At 56.7% G+C, this 27,882-nt stretch overlaps 1 protein-coding gene across 1 annotated transcript; it reads left to right on the top strand.

Annotated features, from left to right (window-relative positions):
• Window positions 1-36: 36 nt before the first annotated feature.
• Window positions 37-27,882, top strand: dnajc5g (DnaJ heat shock protein family (Hsp40) member C5 gamma). Its single transcript, NM_001005622.1, has 6 exons — window positions 37-61; window positions 12,709-12,827; window positions 24,554-24,767; window positions 25,371-25,521; window positions 25,782-25,864; window positions 26,893-27,882. Exons 2-5 carry the CDS (start codon window positions 12,715-12,717, stop codon window positions 25,859-25,861), a joined length of 558 nt encoding a protein of 185 aa, NP_001005622.1. The 5' UTR covers window positions 37-61; window positions 12,709-12,714; the 3' UTR covers window positions 25,862-25,864; window positions 26,893-27,882.

The following is a 27,882-nucleotide window of genomic DNA, read 5'->3' as shown; positions in this document are numbered from 1 at the left end:
TCCTAGGGATAAGGTTACTTCCGGGTACCGGGCCGGGTAGAGACCGTATCTGCGGGACTTGGTGAGTGGTTCCGGCTTCTTCTCTTCTTCCTTCATTATTCCTGTACCCTCACTTCCTCTTTCCCCCCCATCATGCACTCTGTGCCCCCCTCTGTCCTAGTGCCCACTGGTACCCCCCTCTGTCCTAGTGCCCACTGGTACCCCCCCTCTGGTGTAGTCCCACTGGTACCCCCTCTCCTAGTGCCCACTGTACCGTGCCCAGTGCCCACTGGTACCCCCCTCTGTCGTAGTGCCCACCCACCACTGGTACCCCCTCTCTGTGCGGTAGTGCCCACTGGTACCCCCTCTGTCCTAGTGCCCACTGTCTGGTGGCCCACTGGTCCCCCTCTGTCCTCTGGTAGTGCCCACTGGTACCCCCTCTGTCCTAGTGCCCACTGGTACCCCCCTCTGTCGTAGTGCCCACTGGTACCCCCCTCTGTCGTAGCCCACTGTACCCCCTCTGTTCCTAGTGCCCACTGTACCCCTCTGTCGTTGCCCACTGGTACCCCCCTCTCCTAGTAGTGCCCCACCCTGGTACCCCCCTCTGTCCCTAGTGCCCACTGGTACCCCCCTTGCCTAGTGCCCACTGTACCCCCCTCTGTTCCTAGTGCCCACTGGTACCCCCCTTTCCTAGTGCCCATGATACCCCCCTCTGTCCTAGTGCCCCATACCTCTGTCGTACTGCCTCACTGTCCCTATGCCCACTGAGTACCCCCCTCTGTCTAGTGCCCACTGATACCCCTCTGTCCCACTGATACCCCCTCTGTTAGTGCCACTGGTAGTGCCCACTGGTACCCCCTGTCCTAGTGCCCACTGGTACCCCCCTCTGTCCAGTGCCACTGGTACCCCCTCTGTCCCACTGAACCCCCTGCCAGTGGCCCATGATCCGCCCCCTCTGTCCTAGTGCCCACTGTACCCCTCTTCCTATACCCATGGTACCCCCATCTGCCTAGTGCCCACTGTACCCTCTCTAGTGGCCCATGTACCCCCCTCTGTCCTAGTGCCCACTGGTACCCCCCTCTGTCCTAGTGCCCACTGGTACCCCCCTCTGTCCTAGTGCCCACTGGTCCCCCCTCGCTGCCCACTGGTAGTGCCCACTTACCCCCCTCTGTCCTATGCCCACTGTACCCCCTTCTGTCCTAGGCCACTGTACCCCTCTGCCTAGTGCACTGGTACCCCTCGTGTTTAGGTGCCTGACTGTAGGCCCGCTCTTCCTAGTGACACTTGTAGCCCCCTCGTTCCTATGTGCGCCACTGTACCCCCTCTGTCCTAGTGCCACTGTACCCCCCTTCTCTCTAGTGCCCACTGGTTAAAACCCCCTCTTCCTAGTGCCACTCGTACCCCCCTCTCTCCTGTGCCACTGGTAGCCCCATCTTCCTAGTGCCCACTGTACCCCCTCTGTTCTGTGCCCACTGGTACCCCCTCGTCTAGTGCCCACTGAGTACCCCCCTCTGTGTAGTTGCCCACTGGACCCCCCTCTGTCCTATGCCACTATACCCCCCTTTCCTAGTGCCCACTGGTACCCCCCTCTGTCGTGTCCTCTGGTACCCCCTCTCTCTAGTGCCCACTGGTACCCCCTCTGTCCTTAGTGCGCACTGGTACCCCCCTCGTCCTAGTGCCACTAGATACCCCTTCCTCTGTCCTATGCCATGGTACCCCCCTCTGTGCGTAGTCCCGATGTACCCCCTCTCTCCTATGCCACTGGTACCCCCCTCTCTGTTCCTAGTGCCCATGGTACCCCCTCTTTCGTAGTGCCCACTGGTAGCCCCCTCTCTCCTTAATGTGCCCACTGTACCCCCCTCTGTCCTAGTGCCCACTGGTACCCCCCTCTGTTCCTATGCCCCTGTACTCCACCCTCTCTCCTGTGCCCCTGGTACCCCCTCTGTCCTAGTGCCACTGGTACCCCCCCTCTGTACCTAGTGCCATTAGTACCCCTCTGTCCTAGTGCCCACTGGTACCCCCCTTCTGTCCTAGTGCCAACTGATACCCCCGCTGTCCTATGCCACTGTACCCCCCTCTGTCCTAGTGCCCACTGTACCCCCTCGTCTAGTGCCCACTGTTACCCCCCTCTGTCCTAGTGCCCACTGATACCCCCCTCTGTCCTAGTGCCCACTGATACCCCCCTCTGTCCTAGTGCCAACTGATACCCCCCTCTGTCCTAGTGCCCACTGATACCCCCTCTGTCCTAGTGCCCACTGGTACCCCCCTCTGTCCTAGTGCCCACTGGTACCCCACTCTGTCCTAGGCCCACTGGTACCCCCTCTGTCCTAGTGCCACTGTCCCCCTCTGTCCTAGTGCCCACTGGTACCCCCCTCTGTCCTAGTGCCACTGGTACCCCCTCTGTCCTTTAGTGCCCACTGTACCCCCCTCTGTCCTAGTGCCCACTGATACCCCCTCTGTCCTAGTGCCCACTGTACCCCCTCTGTCCTAGTGCCCACTGAGTACCCCCCTCTTCCTAGTGCCCACTGGTACCCCCCTCTGTCCTAGTGCCCACTGGTACCCCCCTCTGTCCTTGCCCAGGGTACCCCCTCTGTCGTAGTGCCCACTGGTTACCCCCCTCTGTCGTAGTGCCCACTGTTACCCCCCTCTGTCGTAGTGCCACTTTACCCCCCTCTGTCGTAGTGCCCACTTGTACCCCCCTGCTGTTATGCCCACTGGTACCCCCCTCTGTCGTAGTGCCCACTGGTACCCCCTCTGTCGTAGTGCCCACTGTACCCCCTCTGTCGTAGTGCCCACTGGTCCCCCTCTGTCGTAGTGCCACTGGTACCCCCTCTGTCGTAGTGCCCACTGGTACCCCCCTCTGTCGTAGTGCCCACTGGTACCCCCCTCTGTCGTAGTGCCCACTGGTACCCCCTCTGTCTAGTGCCCACTGGTACCCCCTTCTGTCGTTTAGTGCCCATGGTACCCCCCTCTGTCGTAGTGCCCACTGGTACCCCCCTCTGTCGTAGTGCCCACTGGTACCCCCTCTGTTCTCGTAGTGCCCACTGGTACCCCCCTCTGTCGTAGTGCCCACTGGTACCCCCCTCTGTCGTAGTGCCCACTGGTACCCCCCTCTGTCGTAGTGCCCACTGGTACCCCCCTCTGTCGTAGTGCCCACTGGTACCCCCCTCTGTCGTAGTGCCCACTGGTACCCCCCTCTGTCGTAGTGCCCACTGGTACCCCCCTCTGTCGTAGTGCCCACTGGTACCCCCCTCTGTCGTAGTGCCCACTGGTACCCCCCTCTGTCGTAGTGCCCACTGGTACCCCCCTCTGTCCTAGTGCCCACTGATACCCCCCTCTGTCCTAGTGCCCACTGATAACCCCCCTCTGTCCTAGTGCCCACTGTACCCCCTCTGTCCTAGTGCCCACTGGTACCCCCTCTTCCTAGTGCCCACTAATGTACCCACTCTTCCTAGTGCCCACTGGTACCCCCTCTGTCCTAGTGCCCACTGGTACCCCTCTGTCCTAGTGCCCACTGTACCCCCCTCTGTCCTAGTGCCCACTGTACCCCCCCTCTGTCCTAGTGCCACTGGTACCCCCCTCTGTCCTAGTGCCCACTGATACCCCCTCTGTCCTAGTGCCCACTGATACCCCCTCTGTCCTAGTGCCCACTGGTACCCCCTCTGTCCTAGTGCCCACTTGGTACCCCCCTCTTCTAGTGCCCACTGGTACCCCCCTCTGTCCTAGTGCCCACTGGTACCCCCCTCTGTCCTAGTGCCCACTGGTACCCCCTCTGTCCTAGTGCCCACTGGTACCCCCCTCTGTCCTAGTGCCCACTGGTACCCCCTCGTCCTGTTGCCCACTGTACCCCCCTCTGTCCTTGCCACTGGTACCCCCCTCTGTCCTAGTGCCCACTGGTACCCCCCTCTGTCTAGTGCCCACTGTACCCCCTCTGTCCTAGGCCACTGGTACCCCCCTCTGTCCTAGTGCCCACTGGTACCCCCTCTGTCCTATGCCCACTGCGTTACCCCCTCTGCTAGTGCCCACTGGTACCCCCCTCTGTCCTAGTGCCCACTGGTTACCCCCCTCTTCTAGTGCCCACTGGTACCCCCCTCCTGTCCTAGTGCCCACTGGTACCCCCTTCTGTCCTAGTGCCCACTGGTACCCCCTCTGTCCTAGTGCCCACTGGTACCCCCTCTGTCCTAGTGCCCACTGGTACCCCCCTCTGTCCTAGTGCCCACTGGTACCCCCCTCTGTCCTAGTGCCCACTGGTACCCCCCTCTGTCCTAGTGCCCACTGGTACCCCCCTCTGTCCTAGTGCCCACTGGTACCCCCTTCTGTCCTAGTGCCCACTGGTACCCCCCTTGTCCTAGGCCACTGGTACCCCCCTCTGTCCTAGTGCCCACCGTACCCCCTTCTGTCCTAGTGCCCACCGGTACCCCCTTCTGTCCTAGTGCCCCGGTACCCCCTTCGCTAGTGCCCACGGTACCCCCTTCTGTCCTAGTGCCCACCGGTACCCCTTCTGTCCTAGTGCCCACCGTACCCCCCCTCTGTCCTAGTGAGCCCACCGGACCCCCTCTTCGTAGTGCCACGGTACCCCCTCTGTCGTTAGTGCCACCGGTACCCCCCTCTGTCGTAGTGCCCACCGTACCCCCTCTGTCGTAGTGCCCACCGGTACCCCCTCTGTCGTAGGTGCACGTACCCCCTCTGTCGTAGTGCCCACCGGTACCGCCCTCTGTCGTAGTGCCACCGGTACCCCCCTCTGTCGTAGTGCCCACCGGTACCCCCCTCTGTCGTAGTGCCCACCGGTACCCCCCTCTTCGTAGTGCCCACGGTACCCCCCTCTGTCGTAGTGCCCACCGGTACCCCCCTCTGTCGTAGTGCCCACCGGTGACCCCCTCTGTCGTAGTGCCACCGGTACCCCCCTCTGTCGTAGTGCCCACCGGTAACCCCCCTCTGTCGTAGTGCCCACGGTACCCCCCTCTGTCGTAGTGCCCACCGGTACCCCCTCTCTCGTAGTGCCCACGTACCCCTCTGTCGTAGTGCCCACCGGTACCCCCCTCTGTCGTAGTGCCCACCGGTACCCCTCTGTCGTAGTGCCACGGTACCCCCCTCTGTCGTAGTGCCCACCGGTACCCCCCTCTGTCGTAGTGCCCACCGGTACCCCCCTCTGTCGTAGTGCCCACCGGTACCCCCTCTGTCGTAGTGTCCACCGGTACCCCCCTCTGTCGTAGTGCCCACGTACCCCTCTTCGTAGCCACCGGTACCCCCTCTGTCGTAGTGCCACCGGTTACCCCCCTCTGTCGTAGTGCCCACCGGTACCCCCTCTGTCGTAGTGCCCACCGGGTACCCCCCTCTGTCGTATGCCCACCGGTCCCCCTCTGTCGTAGTGCCCACCGGTACCCCCCTCTGTCGTAGTGCCCACCGGTACCCCCCTCTTCGTAGTGCCACGCGTACCCCCTCTGTCGTAGTCCCACCGGTACCCCCTCTGTCGTAGTGCCCACCGGTACCCCCCTCTGTCGTAGTGCCCACCGGTACCCCCCTCTGTCGTAGTGCCCACCGGGTACGCCCTCTGTCGTAGGCCACGGTACCCCCCTCTGTCGTTAGTGCCCCCGTACCCCCCTCTGTCGTAGTGCACCCACCGGTACCCCCTCTGTCGTAGTGCCCACCGGTACCCCCCTCTGTCGTAGTAAAAAGGTTTGGCCGCCCCACCGGGTTTTTAACCCCCCCTCTGTCGTAGTGCCCCGTACCCCCTCTGTCGTAGTGCCCACCGGTACCCCCCTCTGTCGTAGTGCCCACGTACCCCCCTCTGTCGTAGTGCCCACCGGAGTTACCCCCCTCTGTCGTAGTGCCCACCGGTACCCCCCTCTGTCGTAGTGCCCACCGGTACCCCCCTCTGTCGTAGTGCCCACCGGTACCCCCCTCTGTCGTAGTGCACACGGTACCCCCCTCTGTCGTAGTGCCCACCGGTACCCCCCTCTGTCGTAGTGCCCCGGGTACACCCCCTCTGTCGTAGTGCCCACCGGTACCCCCTCTGTCGTAGTGCCCACCGGTACCCCCCTCTGTCGTAGTGCCCACCGGTACCCCCTTCTGTCGTAGTGCCCACCGGTACCCCCCTCTGTCGTAGTGCCCACCGGTACCCCCCTCTGTCGTAGATGCCACCGGTACCCCCCTCTGTCGTAGTGCCCACCGGTACCCCCCTCTGTCGTAGTGCCCACCGGTACCCCCTCTGTGTCGTAGTGCCCACCGGTACCCCCCTCTGTCGTAGTGCACGCGGTACCCCCCTCTGTCGTAGTGCCCACCGGTACCCCCCTCTGTCGTAGTGCGCCCACCGGTACCCCCCCTGTCGTAGTGGCCCACCGCGTTACCCCCCTCTGTCGTAAGTGGCCACCGGTACCCCCCTCTGTCGTAGTGTGCCACCGGTACCCCCCTCTGTCGTAGTGCCCACCGGTACCCCCCTCTGTCGTAGTGCCCACCGGTTACCCCTCTGTGTAGTGCCCACCGGTACCCCCCTCGTCGTAGTGCCCACCGGTACCCCCCTCTGTCGTAGATCCACCGGTACCCCCCTCTGTCGTAGTGCCCACCGGTACCCCCTTCTGTCGTAGTGTCCACCGGTACCCCCACTCTGTCGTAGTGCCCACCGGTACCCCCTCTGTCGTAGTGCCCACCGGTACCCCCCTCTGTCGAAGTGCCCACCGGTACCCCCCTCTGTCGAAGTGCCCACCGGTACCCCCCTCTGTCGTAGTGCCCACCCAGGTACCCCCTTGTGTCGTAGTGCCCACTGGTACCCCCTCTGTCGTAGTGCCCACTGGTACCCCCCTCTGTCGTAGTGCCCACTGGTACCCCCTCTGTCGTAGTGCCACTGGTACCCCCTCTGTCGTAGTGCCCACTGGTACCCCCTCTGTCGTAGTGCCCACTGGTACCCCCTCTGTCGTAGTGCCCACTGGTACCCCCTGTCGTAGTGCCCACTGTACCCCCCTCTGTCGTGTGCCCACTGGTACCCCCCTCTGTCGTAGTGCCCACTGGTACCCCCCTCTGTCGTAGTGCCACTGGTACCCCCTGCTGTCGTTAGTGCCCACTGTACCCCCCTTGTTGGTTGTTGCCACTGTACCCCTCTTCGTAGTGCCCACTGGTACCCCCCTCTGTCGTAGTGCCCACTGGTACCCCCCTCTGTCGTAGTGCCCACTGGTACCCCCCTCTGTCGTAGTGCCACTCGTACCCCCCTCTGTCGTAGTGCCATGGTACCCCCCCTGTCGTAGTGCCCACTGGTACCCCCCTCTGTCGTAGTGCCCACTCGTACCCCCCTCTGTCGTATGTGCCCACTCGTACCCCCTCTGTCGTAGTGCCCACTCGTACCCCCATCTGTCGTAGTACCACTCGTACCCCCCTCTGTCCTAGTGCCCATTCGTACCCCCCTCTGTCCTAGTGCCCACTCGTACCCCCCTCTGTCCTAGTGCCCACTCGTACCCCCCGGCAGGGAGAGGCTGATACAGTAGAATCCTCATGTGACATTTTCAGGGGACTTGGGAGTCTGTTTGTCTCAACAGTTTAAAGGGGAGCTAAACCCAAAGATGAATTGACGAAAACTTACCCAGGGGGCTTCCCTGAGAATTTTTGTGATTTACATTCATTTTCTTTTTTACTGGTTTGAGGGATATTTGCACGTTACACTGCTCATACTGTGCTTGTAGCTCAGCTGGAAGTCAGCAACCCAAGGGTTAACTGAGGGCTTCACTCTGTGCATAGACACAGGTCACTGACCCTCTGGGCCTTCAGGAAGCTGCTGTGCTGAGGCCTGGCGGTATAAAACTGCTAATGTCTCAGGTAACACTTACATAGAATAGAAATGTAATGTAAGTGCCCAGAGGATACACCCAATTCAGTAAAATTTAATATATATATATATATATATATATATATAGTGTGCTAACACAGTTTAATTAGACAATTTATAAAAGAGATCAAAGTTAAAGACAAAAATCTTTACCTAAAACAGGTATTGACCTGGGTGTATATACCCCAGGTCCCTCGCCAAATATTTCAAATGCTAGTACACATGCAGTGAAGATCACATAAATATACACACACTCACAGGTGCCGAAATTTGGTTCAGGTACTTGGAGCCCCGAACCCATAGCCCAAGGGGGCAAACTCAAATCTCTGAAGAAAGCGGCTCACAAAGCACCATGGTCAGCCAGAGAATGGATAAAACTCGAACTTTATTTACATTCTTAAAAACCCAGAACGCCTGACGCGTTTCGTGCATGCCCGCACTTAATCATAGGCATACATTCTGAGACAGTAACATGGTATATAAAGCCTATCATTAATGACATCACAAAAAAAAAAAATAATAATTTTGTGATGTCATTAATGATAGGCTTTATATACCATGTTACTGTCTCAGAATGTATGCCTATGATTAAGTGCGGGCATGCACGAAACGCGTCAGGCGTTCTGGGTTTTTAAGAATGTAAATAAAGTTCGAGTTTTATCCATTCTCTGGCTGACCATGGTGCTTTGTGAGCCGCTTTCTTCAGAGATTTAAGTGCCCAGAGGGGCAGTCTGAGTAAGTTGGTTTGTTTAATGAGACAAGAGTTAATGAGGGTTAATGGGGAGCTTCTGCGGGGCCCCACTGCAGGCTGGTTGGTGCGGTTCATAGGATGCATGGGCATGATGCAGTTGGGAACAGGCTAAAGGAGAAGGCAGGGTGGGGGCACATGTGGGACCAGAACTGAGGGGGAACAGACGAGTAGTGGGTGCTCTCGGGGGCACGGTGGACAGACTGAGGGGAACAAGACAGGTAGTGGGAACAGACTGAGGGAACAACAGTAGGGGTGTTCTCGGCGGGCACAGGTGGACAGGGGCTGAGGAGAAAGACAGTAGTGGGCTCTTCGGGGGGCACAGGTGCAGACAGGCTGAGGGTAACAGACACTATGGGGCTTCTCGGGGGGCACAGGGGAACAGGTGAGGAGAACAGACAGTAGGTGGGCTCTCGGGGGCACAGGTTGACAGGCTGAGGAGAACAGACAGTAGTCGGGCTCTCGGGGGCACAGGTGGGACAGGCTGAGGAGAACAGACGTAGGTATGCGCTGCTCAGGGGGCAAGGGTCGGACAGGCTGAGGGACAACAGTAGTTGGGCTCTCGGGGGCACAGGTGACAGGTTGAAGGGAACAGACAGAGTAGGTGGGGTCTCGGGGGGCACAGTGGACAGTGAAGGAACAGACAGTAGTGGACAGGCTGCAGCGAGAACGCAGTAGTAGGCGCTCTCGGGGGCACAGGTGGGACAGGCTGAGGAGAACAGACAGTAGTTGGGGCTCTCGGGGGCACAGGTGGGACAGACTGAAGGGAACAGACAGTAGGTGGGGCTCTCAGGGCACAGGTGGGACAGATCTGAGGGAACAACAGTTTAGTGGGCTTCGGGGGCCAGGTGGAGGACAGATGAAGGACAGGACAGCTAGTGGGCTACTCGGGTGGCAACAGGTGGACAGAGCGGAACAGACAGTAGTTGGGCTCTCAGGTGCACAGTGGGACAGACTGAAGAACAGACAGTAGTGGGGCTCTCGGGGGCACGGTGGGGACAGACTGAAGAACAGACAGTAGTGGGCTCTCGGGGGCACAGGTGGGACAGACTGAAGGGAACAGACAGTAGTGGGCTCTCAGGGGGGCACAGTGGGACAGACTGAAGGAACAGACAGTGGTGTGGCTCTCGGGGGCACAGTGACAGGCTACCGGGAACAGAGTAGGTGGGCTCTCAGGGGCAAGTGGGCAGGCTGAGGGAACAGAGAGTATGTGGGCTCTCGGGGGGGGCACAGGTGGGACAGACTGAAGGGAACAGACAGTAGGTGGGGCTCTCGGGGGCACAGGTGGGACAGACTGAAGGGAACAGACAGTAGGTGGGGCTCTCGGGGGCACAGGTTGGGACACTGAGAACAGACTTAGTGGGGCTTCAGGGGCACATGACAGCTGAAGGGAATCAGACAGTAGGTGGGCTCTCAGGGGGGGCACAGGTGGACAGACTGAAAAGGAACAAGTAGGTGGGCTCTCAGGGGCATGGACACGAGGAACAGACAGATAGTGGCTTCGAGCACAGGTGAGACCAGACTAAGGAGAACTGTGGGTCTGTGCAGCATGGGAGAGGGCAGCAGAGGGGCAGTACAGTTATGGGGCAGCTCTGAGTGCCCCGCGCCCCCCTGTCCCTGTTGCACGGAGCCGGTTACATTACATGCAGTTTAGCTGATAAGCCGCTTACCTTGCACTGGGTTCAGAGGGCACTTGGCCGTGTTTAGGGCAAGATTATTGCTCTGTTTATCCGACTCCCTGGCACAGGGGTTACCTTGAGAGTAGCAGCCGGGGGTTAGAGCCAAACTCACGTGTACAGAGCGTGATCTCACTCATCGGTTACCCTAGGGCTCTGTACGTGGGGCCCTGTGCTGGGGGGCTCTGTACGCGGGGCCCTGTGCCGGGGCCGAGGGGCTCTGTACGCGGGGCCCTGTGCCGGGGCCGAGGGGCTCTGTACGCGGGGCCCTGTGCCGGGCGAGGGTCTGACGCGGCCACTGTCGGGCGAGCTCTGTACGCGCGGCCCTGTGCCGGGGCCGAGGGGCTCTGTACGCGGCCCTGTGCCGGGGCCGGGCTCTGTACGCGGAGCCTGTGCCGGACCGGGGGCCTGTACGCGGGCCCTGTGCGGACCGGGGGCCCTGTACGCGGGGCCCTGTGCCGGGGCTCTGTACGCGGGGCCCTGTGCCGGGGGGCTCTGTACGCGGGGCCCTGTGCTGGGGGGCTCTGTACGCGGGGCCCTGTGCCGGGGCCGGGGGGCTCTGTACGCGGGGCCCTGTGCCGGGGGGCTCTGTACGCGGGGCACTGTGCCGGGGCCAAGGGGCTCTGTACGCGGGGCACTGTGCTGGGGGGCTCTGTACGTGGGGCACTGTACTGGGGGCTCTGTACGTGGGGCACTGTGCTGGGGGGCTCTGTACGTGGGGCACTGTGCCGGGGCCGAGGGGCTGTACTGGGGGCTCTGTACGTGGGGCACTGTGCCGGGGCCGAGGGGCTGTAAAAGGGGCTCTGTACGCGGGGCACTGTGCCGGGGGGGCTCTGTACGTGGGGCACTGTGCCGGGGCCGAGGGGCTGTAAAAGGGGCTCTGTACGTGGGGCACTGTGCCGGGGCCGAGGGGCTCTGTAAGTGGGGCACTGTGCGACAATCTGTTCTGACTAATGAACGTGAATCCTTTGTGCTATATTCATGCAGAGAGATACATGGGGGCCAATACACAGACAGGGACAGAGGCAACTCCCCAGCACCCTGAGGAGAGAGGATACTGGTTTGATGAGATTGCTGGCAGGGTGGGTATGGGCAGAGTTTATTGCAGAGCGGCATGTGTGGCACCATCCTGCCGTATTATTGCCCTGTTACTGGCACAGGATCTGCTATCTGGCATACATGGAGCATATTCTGGATAAAGGGACTTCCCATAATGCAGTGCCCCTGGCCCCTAAGGCTGCTGATAAATATACATTCCAGATAAAGACTGGAGCCCTTCAGGTAGGTGCCCAGTTGGTCTCAGCACGTGGCCAGTGATGTGGGGTTGTGTGGGTAACGTGAGTGGCGCACAGCATGTACTGAGATATTCCTGTCCCCTGAGCCGCTGCCAGGCTGCTATTCCTGCTGCCAACATCATGACACATTAGTCGGGCACTGGGTGCCACATACTGCACATTCCCTGGCACCGACGTGCCCAGGGGAAATCCACTCAGTCTGCCATGTTGTACTGAACCGGCCCAGTTGTGCCCGCTCTTCCCTTTGCCAAGGGAACAGGACATACAGAGAGGGGCATAAAGAGCAAACCCGCTGTGCCCACTGGCACTTGGCACCAAACCCTCTCTTATGGTGTCGTCATTTGAGTAGATCTCTGCCCCATTTCCCACTGGCCTTTGCAGTTGCACACACCCCCCAGAATAGACTTGGGGGCTTGTCAATCCGGACTTGAAAGGCGGGAATTAAATGCTTGACTGGCAGGAAAATCTGGCAATGCCGTTAAAGGGGCACCCTAAGCAATTATTCCAAATCCCTTTCACAGGGGAATCCCTATAAGAAAACTTAGGGGGCTGTTCCTGCTGAATTGTGCTTAGTACAGGGGAATCCCTATGTGCCATAGTTTTATGGTATCTCTCTGTACAGGCTATGAGCAAACTTAGGGGGCTGTTCCTGCTGAATTGTGCTTAGTACAGGGGAATTCCTATGTGCCATAGTTTTATGGTATCTCTCTGTACAGGCTATGAGCAAACTTAGGGGGCTGTTCCTGCTGAATTGTGCTTAGTACAGGGGAATCCCTATGTGCCATAGTTTTATGGTATCTCTCTGTACAGGCTATGGGCAAACTTAGGGGGCTGTTCCTGCTGAATTGTGCTTAGTACAGGGGAATCCCTATGTGCCATAGTTTTATGGTATCTCTCTGTACAGGCTATGGGCACACTTAGGGGGCTGTTCCTGCTGAATTGTGCTTAGTACAGGGGAATCCCTGGGCTTTAGTATCAGTAATAGGGTGCTATACAATCCAACACGGCGCAGCACCCCGAGTAAAGTGAAAAGGTGCTTATTGTGCCAACAGAACAGGCAACGTTCCGGGCTCCAGCCGGGCTTGGGGAAGGGCCGGAGGGCTGTAATTGCAATATGGGGCATTAGCCCATTGGCTGCCATACCTGCCCCCCATACTAACAGTTGCTCTCAGTTGATATGTATTTAACCCTTTGCAGGGCACCATGGCGGAACCCGGCAGGCCCCAGAGGAAGATGTCGCGCTCGGGGATCTCCCTTTATGCTGTGTTGGGGCTGCAGAAAGGCGCCTCGCCGGATGAGATAAAGAAAGCCTACAGGTAAGTGCCCCTTCTTGTGCCCAGCCTGGGTGCCCACTGCCTGGCATGGCTGCCCTATCAGCCTGGGGGTTAGAGAGTTCCTGGCAGTGGGAACAGAAGGTGTCGGAGTGGCACACAGCCCGGGGGGGGGGATTAGCCTGATCCCTGGGGATTAGCTGTGAGGCTGGAGATGAGCAGAATGGGAACTAATCTGCCCCCGTCCTGCCCTGCCCTCTCAGGGCAATCTGTTCCTCGGTGTATCAGACTCCAGTGTAATTGCCCCCGTCCTGCCCTGCCCTCTCAGGGCAATCTGTTCCTCTGTGTATTGGACTCCAGTGTAATTGCCCCCGTCCTGCCCTGCCCTCTCTGTGGCAATCTGTTCCTCTGTGTATTGGACTCCAGTGTAATTGCCCCCGTCCTGCCCTCTCAGGGCAATCTGTTCCTCGGTGTATTGGACTCCAGTGTAATTGCCCCTGCCCTCTCCGTGGCAATCTGTTCCTCTGTGTATCGGACTCCAGTGTAATTGCCCCCGTCCTGCCCTCTCAGGGCAATCTGTTCCTCGGTGTATCAGACTCCAGTGTAATTGCCCCTGTCCTGCCCTGCCCTCTAAGGGCAATCTGTTCCTCTGTGTATTGGACTCCAGTGTAATTGCCCCTGCCCTGCCCTGCCCTCTCCGTGGCAATCTGTTTCTCTGTGTATTGGACTCCAGTGTAATTGCCCCCGTCCTGCCCTGCCCTCTCAGGGCAATCTGTTTCTCTGTGTATTGGACTCCAGTGTAATTGCCCCCGTCCTGCCCTGCCCTCTCAGGGCAATCTGTTTCTCTGTGTATTGGACTCCAGTGTAATTGCCCCGTCCTGCCTGCCTCTCAGGGCAATCTCGTTCTCTGTGTATCGGACTCCAGTGTAATTGCCCCCGTCCTGCCCTACCCTGTCAGGGCAATCTGTTTCTCTGTGTATCGGACTCCAGTGTAATTGCCCCCGTCCTGCCCTACCCTCTCAGGGCAATCTGTTTCTCTGTGTATCGGACTCCAGTGTAATTGCCCCCGTCCTGCCCTACCCTCTCAGGGCAATCTGTTTCTCTGTGTATCCGACTCCGCAGGCAGAAGCGCGGGACAGCTTGCGCTTGGTCATCATTCTCTCTTCATTCAACACCTCCTAGTTTGGAAGTGGAACTGTGGTGTAATCGCTAGGGCCCCCGCTCTTAGCAACCAGCTTTTGTTTGAATCTGAGAATCCAGTGGGAGTGACTGAAATTGACATATACATTTGGATTTGCATCTGTCTGGTTGTCAAGGAAACTGCTTCTAGCAACTAAATAGCCTTGCAAGAGAAACACTCAAAAACCTACTCTATCGGGGCATTAGTAACAATGCAACACTTCCTCCCCTAATGAGAGCTACTGTAAAAACCTGGAAAACTGCACTAGTATACTTCCCTAGATACACCTCTCTGGCACAACCCTCACCTCCCCCACCTATTAACAATCCCTGATCCAAACATCTGGGCCAAACACCAAATAAAATACCTAGGAGAAATCATAGAACAAGGTGAAATACCCACCTTTGACACCCTTAAAGTGAAAATTTAACCTACCCAACAAAATGTACTTTAGATTTCTACAATTGCGCCATGCCTCTGCAAGCCCAATTTGGGAAAACACAAATGACATACCCCCAGGAGAATTGAAGAATGGTCCTAAGAACCAAATCTACTTAAACCAGTATCTCAATTCTACTCACTGCTTAACAAACCCGAAAAACCCAGACTTCCCAAATGGAAAAGAAGACATCCCCCACCTAACCCCCGAAATGTGGGCAGAGACTTAGAAACTATAACTCAACCCTAAATTAAGTCAAAGATAAAATGATCCAGTTTAGAATTCCTACACAGAACCTACCTCACACCCTCACAAGACTCCACCTAATCAACCCTGATTCCTGACATTTGCCCAAAATGACTCTCAATCCCAAGCAGACTATATAACATGATGTGGCGCTGCCCTACAATTAAAGATTTTGGAGACCAAAATAACAGAGAAACTAGCCGCCTATTGGCACTCATATTACCTTTAGCAGATACCCCCACTACTACTAAACCAAGTGGAAGACATACCCCGGCCCCAGCTGAAAGAATATTGCTATGTTTTCTCTTATAAAGCCAAAAGACTAATAACCCAAAATGGAAATCAGAACACCCACAAAAAAAACCAATGGATAGACTCATTAACAGCTCAGTCCCTATACCACTTGACATACCTTAGCAGAGAGATGCCCCAAAAGTTCCACAAAGAGTGTGGACCCATGGATAACTGAACATTTACCTGCATTATTACCATAAAGAGAGAGTCAGCCCCCCCCTCCCTTACCCTACACCACCCCACCCCACCCTTTCCCCCTCTCCCCCTCTCCCCCCCCTCGGAAACAACAGTAAACAATATAAGTTGGGAACAGTTTATTACATAACTATTAAGTTAACAGCAAATTACAGCTGTCTACACATCCACCTATGTTTAGGCTGTAAATGCCTTGTTTGAATCATGTAAGAAAACTCAATGCCTGTAACCAATGCTATATAAGTAAGTCATTGTTCAGACTGCCTGTACAAAACCGTAACATGCTGTTTATTTTACTTCCATTCTTATCCTCTCTCCTCTCTCTCTCTTCCTTTTTTTCTTTATGTTAAATAAAACTCAAAAAAACAATTTAAAAAAAAAAAAAAAATAGCCTTGCACGTTTCAGATTGGGAAGAGACTGAATAGAAATGCAATTAAAAATGGAAACATTTATTGTGCCCCTGTGCCATGCTGTATACCCCAGGGTGCCCAGCATCTCAGGGAGGGGAAGGAGGGTAGCTGGGTGAGTATACGGTGCCCCTGTGCCATGCTGTATACCCCAGGGTGCCAGCATCTCAGGGAGGGGAAGGAGGGTAGCTGGGTGAGTATAGGGTGCCCCTGTGCCATGCTGTATACCCCAGGGTGCCAGCATCTCAGGGAGGGGAAGGAGGGTAGCTGGGTGAGTATAGGGTGCCCCTGTGCCATGCTGTATCCCCCAGGGTGCGCAGCATAGCTGCAGGGAAGGGGAAGGAGGTAGCTGGTGAGTATACAGTGCCCTGTCGCGCTGTATGACCCCAGGGTGCCAGTAATCTCAGGAGGGGAAGGAGGGTACTGGGGTGAGTATTAGGGTGCCACCTGTGCCATGCTGTATACCCAGGGTGCACATCCTCAGGGAGGGGAAGGGAGGGTAGCTGGGTGAGTATACGGTGCCCCTTTGCCACTGCCTTTCCCCGCAGGGTGCCAGCATCTCTCAGTGGAGGGGAAGGAGGGTAGCTGGGTGAGTATACAGTGCCCTGTGCTCATGCTGTATATCCGCAGGGTTGCCAGTGATTAGGAAGGGGAAGGAGGGAGCTGGTGAGTATAGGTGCCCCTGTGCCATGCTGTACCCCCACGGGTGCTGAAGCATCTCAAGGAGTGGGAAGGGAGGGTAGCTGGGTGAGTAATAGGGGTGCCCCTGTGCCATCTTGTTCCCAGGGTGCCAGTATCTCAGGGAGGGGAAGGAGGGTAGCTGGGTGAGTATAGGGTGCCCCTGTGCCATGCTGTATCCCCCCAGGGTTGCCAGCATCCTCAGGGAGGGGAAGGAAGGGTAGCTGGGGTGAAGTATACGGTTCCCTGTTGGCCACGCTGTAATCCCAGGTTGCGCAGCATCTCAGGGAGGGGAAGAGGGTAGCTGGGTGGAGTAATATGGTGCCCATCAGTGCCAATGCGATACCCAGGTGCCAGCATCTCAGGAGGGGAAGGAGGTAAGCTGGGTGAGTGATACGGGTGCCCCTGTGCCATGCTGTATCTCCCAGGGTGGCCAGTATCTTCAGGGAGGGGAAGGAGCGGTAGCTGGTGAGTATATGGGTGCCCCTGTGCCATGCTGTATACCCCGGGGTGCCAGCATCTCAGCGAGGGAAGGAGGGTAAGCTGGGGTGAGTATATCGGTGCCCCTTTGCCATGCTGTATACCCCCGGGTGCCAGCATCTCAGGGAGGGGACAGGAGGGTGCTGGGTGAGTAATACGCAGTGCCCCTGTGCCATGGCTGTATACCCGCAGGGTAGCAGTTATCCATTCAGGAGGGGAAGAGAGGGTAGTCTGGTGAGTATAGGGTGGACCCTGTGCCATGTGTAATCCCGCAGGGTGCCAGCATCTCAGGGAGGGGAAGGAGGGTATGCTGGCGTGAGTATACGGATGCCGCCTGTGCCATGCTGTATATCCCCCCAGGTGCCAGCATCTTAGGGAGGGGAAGGAGGGTAGCTGGGTGAGTATACGGTGCCCCTGTGCCATGCTGTATACCCCAGGGTGCCAGCATCTCAGGGAGGGGAAGGAGGGTAGCTGGGTGAGTAGGGTGCCCCTGTGCCATGCTGTATACCCCAGGGTGCCAAGCATCTAAGGAGGGAGGAGGGTAGCTGGTGTATAGGGTGCCCACTGTGCATGCTGGTATCCGCCCAGGGTGCCAGCATCTCAGGGAGGGGGAATGGAAGGGTAGCTGGGTGGAGTATAACAGTGCCCCGCCTGTGCCATGACTGTTCCCCAGGGTGCCAGTATCTCAGGAGGGGAAGGGGGTAAAGCTGGGTGAGTATAGGGTGCCCCTGTGCCATGCTGTATACCCCAGGGTCCACATCTCAGGGCGGGAAGGAGGGTAGCTGGGTGAGTATACGGGTGCCCCTTGCCATGCTGGTATCCCCCAGGGTGCGCAGCTTCAGGAGGGGAACGGAGGGCTGCTGGGTGAGTATTCAGTGCCCCTGTGCCATGCTGTATACCCCAGGAAAAGATGCCAGTATAATAGGGGGGAAGGAAGGGTATGCTGGGTGAGTATAAGGTGCCCCTGTGCCATTGCTGTATCCCCATGGGTGCCAGCATCTCAGGAGGGGAGAGGAGGGAGTGCGGTAGTATACGGGTGCCGCTGTGCAGCTTTATCCCCCAGGGTGGCGCATGTATCTTCAGGGAGGCGGCGAAGGAGGGTAGCTGGGTGGAGTAGTACGGGTGCTCTCACTGTGCCATGCTGTATCCCCCAGGGTGCCAGCATCTCAGGGAGGGGATAGGAGGGTATGCTGGGTGAGTATACGGTGCCCCTGTGACGCTGTACTCCCCCAGGGCCAGCAGGTCTCAGGGAGGGGTGGAAGGAGGGTAGCTGGGTGAGTAACTATGGTGCCCATGTGCCCATGCTGTATTACCCCAGGGTGCAGCACTCGAGGGAGGGGGAAGGAGGGTAGCTGGTGATATAGGGTGGCCCCTGTGCCATGCATGTACAGTCGTCCTCATGGTTGCGAGTATCTAGGGAGGGGAAGGGAGGGTTTAGCTGGGTTCAGATATAGGGTGCCCCTGTTGCCATGCTGTATACCCCGGGTGCCAGCACTCACGAGGGAAGGAGGGTAGCTGGGTGAGGTATACGGTGCCCCCTTTGCCATGCTGTATCCCCAGGGTGCCAGCATCTCAGGGAGGGAAGGAGGTAGACTGCGATGAATTAGACAGTGCCCCTGCCATGCTGTATACCCAGGCGTGCCCGCGTATCTCAGGTAAGGCGTAAGGAGGGTAGGCTGGTCGACGTAATAGGGTGCCGCCGAGTGCATGCTGTATCCCCAGGGTGCCAGCATCTCAGGGAGGGAGAAGGAGGGTTAGGCTGGAGCTTGAGTATCAGGGTGCCCTGTGGCTGCGGATGGCGTTAGTCCGCGCCAGGTGCCACATGCTCAGGAGATGGGCGGTCATTTATGGTTGATAGGAGGGATTAGGCGTCTGGCGATAGTATATAAGCGGGTGCCCGCTGTGCCATGAACTGGTGAGTTCCGCCTGCGCATCGGAGGGAGGGTCGGATGCGCAGGTAGCATGCAGGGATGGGAAGGATGGTAGCTGGGTGAGTATAGGGTGCCTTTGAAGCATAGATAGATCCTGAGCGGCGAGAGAAGCAAGACGCGGTATCGACTCCCGTTAAGTGGTCGGATTGTGACCGAGCCATAGTAATGACGACGCCGTCCTGCGTCATGCACTGGCGTTGATATGTTCGTCTCACAGGAGTGAGTATAATCTAGCGAGTCGACGAAATAGTGTGAGTAGTGAAGCTGCTGTAGAGTCATCAAATTCGAGAAGAATCATCATGAAGCGCATGCGGCGACGTGACTAGTTATACTTCTTAGGACTGATGGATACTTCACTGTAGGACTATCTGCGACGGGTCGTCAGGACATAGCGAAGGAAGAGGCTCATATATATTAGGATTGTTGGACGACGAGCGAATAGTAACCAGTCTCGTTATAGTGATCTAGTGATGTCTTGTTGATGTGCAGATGATAAAACTCGAATGCGACTCTGCGTGAGGGAACAGAGTCTTGTGTGTTCAGCTGAAGCCTGTATAACCGGGCACGAACGGGATGCCAGCAAGATTCTGCGCAGAGGTAGGCGAGGGGAACGAGCGGCGGTCAGTCGTGGTGAAGTACAGGGTGCCCCTGTAGCCATGCTATCGTATCGCGCCCAGGGATGCCATGTGATCCTTCAGCAGGAGTATGAGCGGTGAAGCATATGACTGAGCGAGGTGGTAGAGCGAGAGTGTTATTATGCTGAGAGATCGTCTGAGAGTATACGGACGCACTGACACGAGGAGAATATATAGTGATTGCAGAGTAGAAGTAGACGACGCATGCAATCTATCGATAGAGCTTAGTTCTATCCGTACGTAGTGCGGACGAACGACTGTCGCAGATGCAGCTGGCGAGGTATTATGTGTTGGTATACGTGTAGCTGCAGAATCGTTTGCTCGAGCTGACAGCGATATGATATAAGAGAGTGCTATGTCAGAGGAGCATGAGGAGAATATCCGAGCCTCAGAAGCTAGGTATCATCGCTGGCAGTATAGCTGCGAGGTCGTCGAGATAGGTTAGATATCTGTACGACAGACGCAGCAGTAGTGAAGACAGGATAGTGAGTCAAGATAAGACAATAGAGGTGTGATATCGAGAGAGAGAGATGTGTGCTTTGGATGTTGATGTGCGAGAGAGATAAGATTGCAGAGAAGATGCTGATCGTGGTCGTTGCTAAGAAGTAGAGAGCTAACTCCGAAGAACGTAATACTATACATGAGACTGTTAGCTGAGCAGATCTGAAGGTATATTGGCCCGCAGAGTCTATAGCAGCAGGCGAGTTGTAGCGCGAGAGCATCGAGGTCTGTATGAAGATAAGCCCTAGAGAGGTCGAGCAAGATAGCTAGTGTTGCGGTGACGCGTGATGTGTAGATAGTAGAGCTGAGACACGAGATGCTGCAGGGTGTAGAGCCATGGCAGTCGGTCGAGTGAGTGGGAGCTGAGTTGCAGGAATCATCGTAGACTGTCGCGAAGATATCAAATAGGATACGTGGCAGTCAGCGGCGAGTTATTGAGCTGGAAGATAGATAGAAGGTACGCGAGCATAGTGTAGCGAGCTAGCGGTGAGTGTATAGAAGCCTATAGTGCGTGAAGCGTATTAGGGTGCCTCATTGTATGCTATAGTCTCTGAGCGACATGAAGCGGAGGCGCAGATGTGTGGGTAATGAGCTCAGATAATGAGTTCGCAGCGTGCTGATAGCTGATTCAGGGCGACGTGTAGCGCGGCTGACTGACTAGCATGAGCAGGTTGTAGTGCATTAGGATGCGGTCAGATGCCATTGAACCATCTGCCCGACGCGTGATTACGAGCTAGGTGGGTATAAGGTCGAGAAGACGGATGGGGCAGTTTGAAGTCGCAGCGGTAGTAGTGACGAGTAGGCGCAGATAGTATGACGCGATTGACGTGACAGAGTATCGCATATGTGAAGTAGAGGGACGGAGTATCGGGTGTCATAGTCACCCATCATTCATCTGGGAGCATGCGGGGAAGTGGAGAGCGGAGCGCGACTAGCTGATAGTTAGCGGAGATATGTATTGTCCACGACTGAATGCAGTATCTTAAGGAGTAGTTGCCGATCTGTGCGATACGGGCTGGATCGTCATGGCGCATTGATAGTTGGAATGCATAGACAGATGGCGAGGTAGCTACGTTCTCGTTGCATCGCGGAGATGTGATGTCAGTCGATGAGTTAGGAGGAGTCAGAAGTCTGATAGTATATGCAGCTATATGGTAAGCAGCTAGCGCGATGTATTAGGAGATGAAGGAGTTGTCTGAGAGTGATGTGTGTTTTTTGTAAGCTGCGCATTATGGATATTCTAGGGCTTGTGTATCAGCAGTGAGCCGGTGGCAGGTCGTCGTCTAGGTGGAATGAGTAGATGGATTCGACATATGTTCGAGGAGGACTATGCATAGTGTCAGTCATCATAGAGAGATGTGTCGCGTGATGCGTGATGTACTACGATCGGCATCGCGAGCTGGGATGTTCCGCAGGAGCATTCCTTGCAGAAAGAGAGGGGGCAGTGGAGTATAGGTATCTATAGATGCAGAGATGTGAGTAGAGTCGCGCATAGCAGTTTGTCGAGTGGCGATGCTAGCTATAGCGTGACGCGAACGATTCGCTGTGTTATTAGAATCCCGCGAATAGTCCGGGTGAGGCGATAGATGTACCGCGACGTAGGTGTAAGTAGTGACACGAGAGGTGAGCAGCGATAGTAACGCTAGGTGATTATCTCAGTAAGAGATCATAGCGCGTACGCTGGCTAGAGTGAGAGGAATAGTGGCCAAGGGTTAGTGCGCTTGCGGAGAGATCGAGAGTGATAGGCAGGTGCCAAGTTCGTATCCATGTGCTGCCGAGGATGGATATCGTGTCCGTCGGAGTCAGGTGATGATCAGTGTGATGCTAGAGGCTGCACAGGGTGTGGTCACGAGAGGTTTGACGCGATCTGATGGAGCTCTCGTACGTTAGCAGAGTGCGACGCGAGAGTGCGCCAGACTCTCATGAGTGGAGAGATGGGAGGCAGGGTAGTAGCAGGAGAGGGCTGGAGATAGCTGTGAGAGGTGAGTAGTGTCATATCGAGCATGTCGTACGCGAGTCGACGGGGCCGTATGCTTGCAGACAGCAGAGCATATAGTATAGCGTTGCGCCGAGCTAGATAGATATAGAGGCAGCTGCTGGAAGCATAGGATGCGTAATCGTATGGACCGATCGCAGAAGAGTTTGGACGGGTTTGGATATGTCTGGCACAGATCGGGTAGATGCGATAGCATGATCGATGTGAGAGCACGACGAAGTTGCCATTATGCGCGTGCAGTCGGCGCTTTTGACTGGGAAGTTGAGACGCTGCGTAGTGACGACCGCAGAGTCGGCTAGCCAGAGGAGCAGGATGACGGAATTGAAGGATGGCGTGACGAGGATTCATAGCGAACGAGAATCATAGGATCGATTTAGTGGTCTCTCATATCAGGAGCTGATATGTAGCGTAGTATGGATCCGTGAGCCGTAATACGCCGCAAGGTCGGGTGCGAGTGCGAGGAGCGGCTGGACGATCGATGCAGTGATAGGTATACTCATCAGCATCAGTGATAGAGTGCCGATAGTATCAGCTTACTCACTAGTCATGAGCTATCCGAGGATGCATAGTAGTTAGGGGGAGACAGGAGGGTCGCGTCGCGAGCTTTGCTACGACGTATGTGCGTGCGAGATTCGAGTAAGGGTAGTAAGTTGAGTATATAGAGTAGCGTGTCTGTATCTGATGTGCGGATGAGTGTATACGCTAACCGTCTACAGAGTCATGGGTGCTGCGATCGAAGAGTATCATGCTAGAGGTTATGATGGTCTGAGATATCAGTGTCAACGCAGCGAGTCGCAGTCAGAGTTAGAGCTTCGAGCAGGTATAGGACGCGGACGCATCGCATAACTAGCTCCGATATGGGGATAGGGTCAGAGAGCAGAGGGTAGGGTGTCTGGCGTGATAAGTAGTGAGTGTGCTGTGCGCAGCGACTCACGGCGGGATCGGCGCGTGTAGATGTGGCCTCACGAGGCAGTAATAGATGAGAATGAGACGAAGTGGATCCAGTGATGATGGATAGCGACGTATGATATCAGGCTCTATGACAGATGATATGGATTGTCGAGAGAGAGTCTTCGCATGAGGATATAGAGATGAGCATCGGGAGTAGATCTTGAGTTGAGTACTGTTGACACGGTGTATGCCTTTAGTAGCGGAGATCAGCCATAAGTGAGCCGCACGGCTTGGTACGTAGTAGTATTATCGGGTCTACCTGCTCACTCCAGGCAGCACATTATCTAGCCAGATGCTGAACGCGGATATAGTGCAGCAGTCATACACGCTGTACTAGAGGGAGCGCGGATTGCGTATATGCTGGAAGGTCAGGAGAGAGAGTCTGAGATCGGAGAGGAGTATGCGCATGATTGGGATGAGATCCGCGCGCTGATGACGATCATATATGGTAGGCGAGAGACGATGGAGGGCTTTGACTATATATCGGATTCGGGTGTATCGCGACGCGGCCTTAGTCTGCTTCAGTTGCCCGAGTTATTATGAGCAGGAGTAGTAGGTGCGTCGATCAAATGGCGATGTAGAATAATAGACGCGATAATCCAGAGCAAATGCTATTACATCAGTGTATCGCAGGTATGAGTCTCGAGCATGGCGTCATGTTGATGACTCTTCGCACATTGTTTCAGAGTCGTGAGCTGTTAGAGAGATATGATAGGTGAGCGATGAGGAGTATATGACACGTGAGCTTAGATAGGTATAATATAGATATAGAGACGATGATGGTTAATAAGTGGACGGTGTCAGCTCATGGGCTAGTGGCGACCCTGAGTGACGATGTGCGTGTCATGTACCCGCATAGGAGCATGCCGTGAAGCGACTGGCAGTGATTGAAGGTGGGGAGAGAAGGAGGCGGTACGCTAGCGGGTTTGGAAGGTGATTCGGGCGGGTAGCCCGTGTGCGCAGTGTGTATCGTGCCCTTAGCAGGGTGCCACAGATTACTGTCTGGATCGGCGCGTGAGAGAGGAGAGGGCCACACGAGGGTCTTAGACTGGAGTGAGGCGTGATGATTCATGGTACGAGGTGCAGATGCGTCGATGGGTGTGCCAGTGTCTTCAGGTTGGTTGATAATGGCGCGATAGATCTGGCCGGACAGGGATCTTCGTATATGTTAGCATACGATATATGGTGATCGTCGCCAGGCAGTCTCAGGAGGGAGGGGAAGGAGGGGTAGGCCGGTGGGTTGAGTCATAGCGCGTGCCGTCAGCACGCGCTGCGGCGATGACTCTTGAGTTATGCTGCTAGCGACGATTCCGCCCATGGGCATGCGCAGCGAGTCGTGCAGGGGGAGAGGAAGAGTGCAGCCTGGGGGAGTGAATAATCGGGTGGGCGCCGCGTGCCGTGCCATTGCCACGTGAGGTTAATTAGCATGTCTGCTTCGCATGGGGCACGAGACAGGTAGATCGACCGGATCGTGCGATCGATGTAAGTAGGTGCCAGCATCTCAGAGACGTGGGAAGGAGTGGAGTAGCCTGGGGTGAGGGTATAGTCTTACCCCTTCATTGTGTGCCATGCTGATTATCCCCAGGGTGCCAGGCATCTGTCAGGGAGAGGGGGAAGGAGGGTACTGGGTGAGACAAAAAAAGGCGTGCCCCTGTGCCTATTGCTTGTAGTACCTGCCGGGGTGCCAGCATCTCAGCGAGGGGAAGGAGGGTAGCTGGGTGAGTATAGGTGCCCTGTGCCATGCTGTATACCCCAGGGTGCCAGCATCTCAGGGAGAGGAAGGAGGGGCCAGTCCTGCCCACGTACCCATACATGTGTTCTCCTGTTTCCCCCCCAGAAAGCTGGCGCTGAGGTACCACCCCGACAAGAACCCCGATAACCCGGAGGCAGCAGAGAAGTTTAAGGAGATAAACAACGCGCACAGCACCCTGAGCGACGAGAACAAGCGCAAGATGTACGACGAGTACGGCTCCATGGGCCTCTATGTGGCCGAGCAGTTTGGGGACGAGAGCGTCAAGTACTACTTCCTCATGTCCAAGTGCTGGTTCAAGGTGAGTGGCACCGTGCCCGGGCAGGTTCGTGCCCATAACCAGTGGGAATGTGTCTATGGCAGCTCCCACACTAGGGGCTGAGGTGCCCGACTGGCTGCCAGCCGCACCTACACGTACAAGGGCTGGTTCAAGGTGAGTGGCACCGTGCCCAGGCAGGTTGGTGCCCATAACCAGAGGGAATGTGTCTATGGCAGCTCCCACACTAGGGGCTGAGGTGCCCAACTGGCTGCCAGCCGCACCTACACGTACAAGGGCTGGTTCAAGGTGAGTGGCTCCGTGCCCGGGCAGGTTGGTGCCCATAACCAGTGGGAATGTGTCTATGGCAGCTCCCACACTAGGGGCTGAGATGCCCAACTGGCTGCCAGCCGCACCTACACATATAAGGGCACTCCTGGGCCAGTCAGAGTGTTGGTGCCACACATGGGCCAGTAAGCTACTCTCTGCCTCCGGTATCTGCCCACATCCCTTTCAGCTACAGATTGGCACCGGGAGCCTATAGGGGGTGCAATTTTCCTCAGGGGCCTCCGTGTCACTGGGGATGGCTGGTGCCCTGCTAGTACAGGCGGTGCCAGTCGGTAGTGCCAACCATTCGTACCATTACAGGCGCTGCTGGTGTGCTGCTTCTTCTCCTCGTGCTGCTGTTGCTGCTGCTGCTGCCTGTTCTGCTGCGGGCGCTGCAAGCCCCCCGAGGAGGACGATTCCTATAAATCTGTCAATCCCGAAGACCTGGAAGCCCAGATCCGAGCAGAAGATGGTGAGTTCTGTGGTTCTGAGCCTGGTTCTACCCCTCTATCCCTCTGTATCCTGGTACCTACTGTGCCCAGCCATATACCCACTGTGTATGTATCCTGGTACCTACTGTGCCCAGCCATATACCCACTGTGTATGTATCCCGGTACCTACTGTGCCCAGCCATATACTCACTGTGTATGTATCCCGGTACCTACTGTGCCCAGCCATATACCCACTGTGTATGTATCCCGGTTCCAACTGTTGGCTCTCTCCTCTATTCAGGTTCAGGGGGTGATCCGATCCGCGTGCAGCCATCTGCTGCTCCCCCCATTCACCCAGAGCCCCCGCGGCAAAACTCTTAACACGTAAGTACCCGTGAGGGGGGCATAGGGATATGGGGTACAGAGGTTTGTGCCACACACACACCCAATTCATTTTGTTCCATAATCCCTGTGTGTATGAAGGGCCGCCCATCCCAACCAATCACAACCCATAATCATGAGGCAGGTTTGGCCATGTTGCACCAGTGGGTGAGGAAGGGATGGTGAGGGGCGGCACTCTCCTTCCTATTGGCCCCCGGGCACTCTCCATCCTATTGGCCCCCGGGCACTCTCTTCTATTGCTATTGCACTCTCCGGCCCCGTGCACTCTCCTTCCCTATTGGCCCCGGGCACTCTCCATCCTATTTGGCCCCCGTGCACTCTCCTTCTATTGCCCCCGGCGCACTCTCCATCCTATTGGCCCCGTGCATCTCCTTCCTATTGGCCCCCGTGCACCTCTCCTTCCCTATTGGCCCTCGTGCACTCTCCATCCTATTGGCCCCCGTGCACTCTCCATCCTATTGGCCCCCGTGCATTCCGCCCCATCCCCTATTGGCCCCCGTGCACTCTCCATCCTATTGGCCCCCGGGCACTCTCCATCCTATTGGCCCCCGGGCACTCTCCATCCTATTGGCCCCCGGGCACTCTCCATCCTATTGGCCCCCGGGCACTCTCCATCCTATTGGCCCCGGGCACTCTCCATCCTATTGGCCCCCGGGCACTCTCCATCCTATTGGCCCCCGGGCATCTCCATCCCTATTGGCCCCGGCACTCCTCCTCTATTGGCCCCGGGCACTCTCCTTACCTATTGGCCCCGGGCACTCTCCTTCCTATTGGCCCCCGGGCACTCTCCTTCCTATTGGCCCCCGGGCACTCTCCATCCTTATTTGGCCCCCGGGCACTCTCCATCCTATTGGCCCCCGGGCACTCTCCATCCTATTGGCCCCCGGGCACTCTCCATCCTATTGGCCCCCGGGCACTCTCCATCCTATTGGCCCCTGAGCTGATTGGTTGGGGAAGCACATGGTTGGTCTCGGGTATCGGGTCACGCTCTGTTGCTCTCTCCTCTCCAGGTCTCGGTAGCGGATGATGGACCGCGTAGCAGCTGCATTGGATCCATTGGCCCCCAGATTCCCGACTTAGCGCTCGCGGGGGGGAAGTAGCGAGGGTCCTATAATTACCTGGTACCTGTGCCACCATCTGCCAATTCTTCAGTTGGACTGCAAGGGAAGGGAGACACCCAGCAATCTCATTGGTTAGCCCTGTGCATCCCGTGCCACTATAGGCCAATGAGCAGAACTGATGAATGGGTGCCACGGGCTACAAGGAGATTTGCTCTTACTTTGTGATGACCAAAGACCCCCCTGTCTGTCAGTTTTGCCCCCTTCCTGCCAGCAGCCTCGCTTCCATGCGCTGCTCCCATCTCACTGTGTTATGCCCCAGGGGCACCAAGGATCCATTTGCCGTGGTGCTGGTGCCCGAGATTTGCCCATTATGCTGCAGCCATGATTGGACAGACCTTCTCTTTCATTGTGTTGGTGGGACTTCTGCCCCCCGTGTAGGAACGACCCCACCATAGCTCAGACTGAAACTGCCACTGGTGTGGGCATCAAGGAACGGTTGCTGTGCCACTCCCCATTCCAAAGAGCAATCAGTAACCAGCAACGCCCCCGAGGATAATTGACTGATTGCCCTCCCCTGCGGAGCAATCGGCTTTTCATTGGCCACATTTTATTGTGTTGGGACTGACTGACAACTCTGTACCTAGGTGTGACTGGCATGTAGGGCAGGGAGGAGCACAAAGAGAATCTGATCCCCAGCGGAGACTGGCACGTGGGCACCAATCGGCGCCATTGTCTGGTACTGGAAGGGACATCCAATCATTACTCACAGTACCCGCTCCACCACTTTTGTCCGGTGTGTGAATGGTCTGTGCCAATCCCAGAATTCAGAGCATGTAACCTGGGGGAGCACAGTCTGTGTTGCACATCAGTGTCATTGGATCAGACTGGATTCCCTGTAGCCAATCCTCTGCCAACAATAAACCCCTTCCTTCTCTGCCA

This window comes from Xenopus tropicalis, chromosome 5 (assembly GCF_000004195.4).
Source record: "Xenopus tropicalis strain Nigerian chromosome 5, UCB_Xtro_10.0, whole genome shotgun sequence".
Lineage (NCBI taxonomy): Eukaryota > Metazoa > Chordata > Amphibia > Anura > Pipidae > Xenopus > Xenopus tropicalis.
This window is presented reverse-complemented; position numbering and strand designations above follow the sequence as displayed.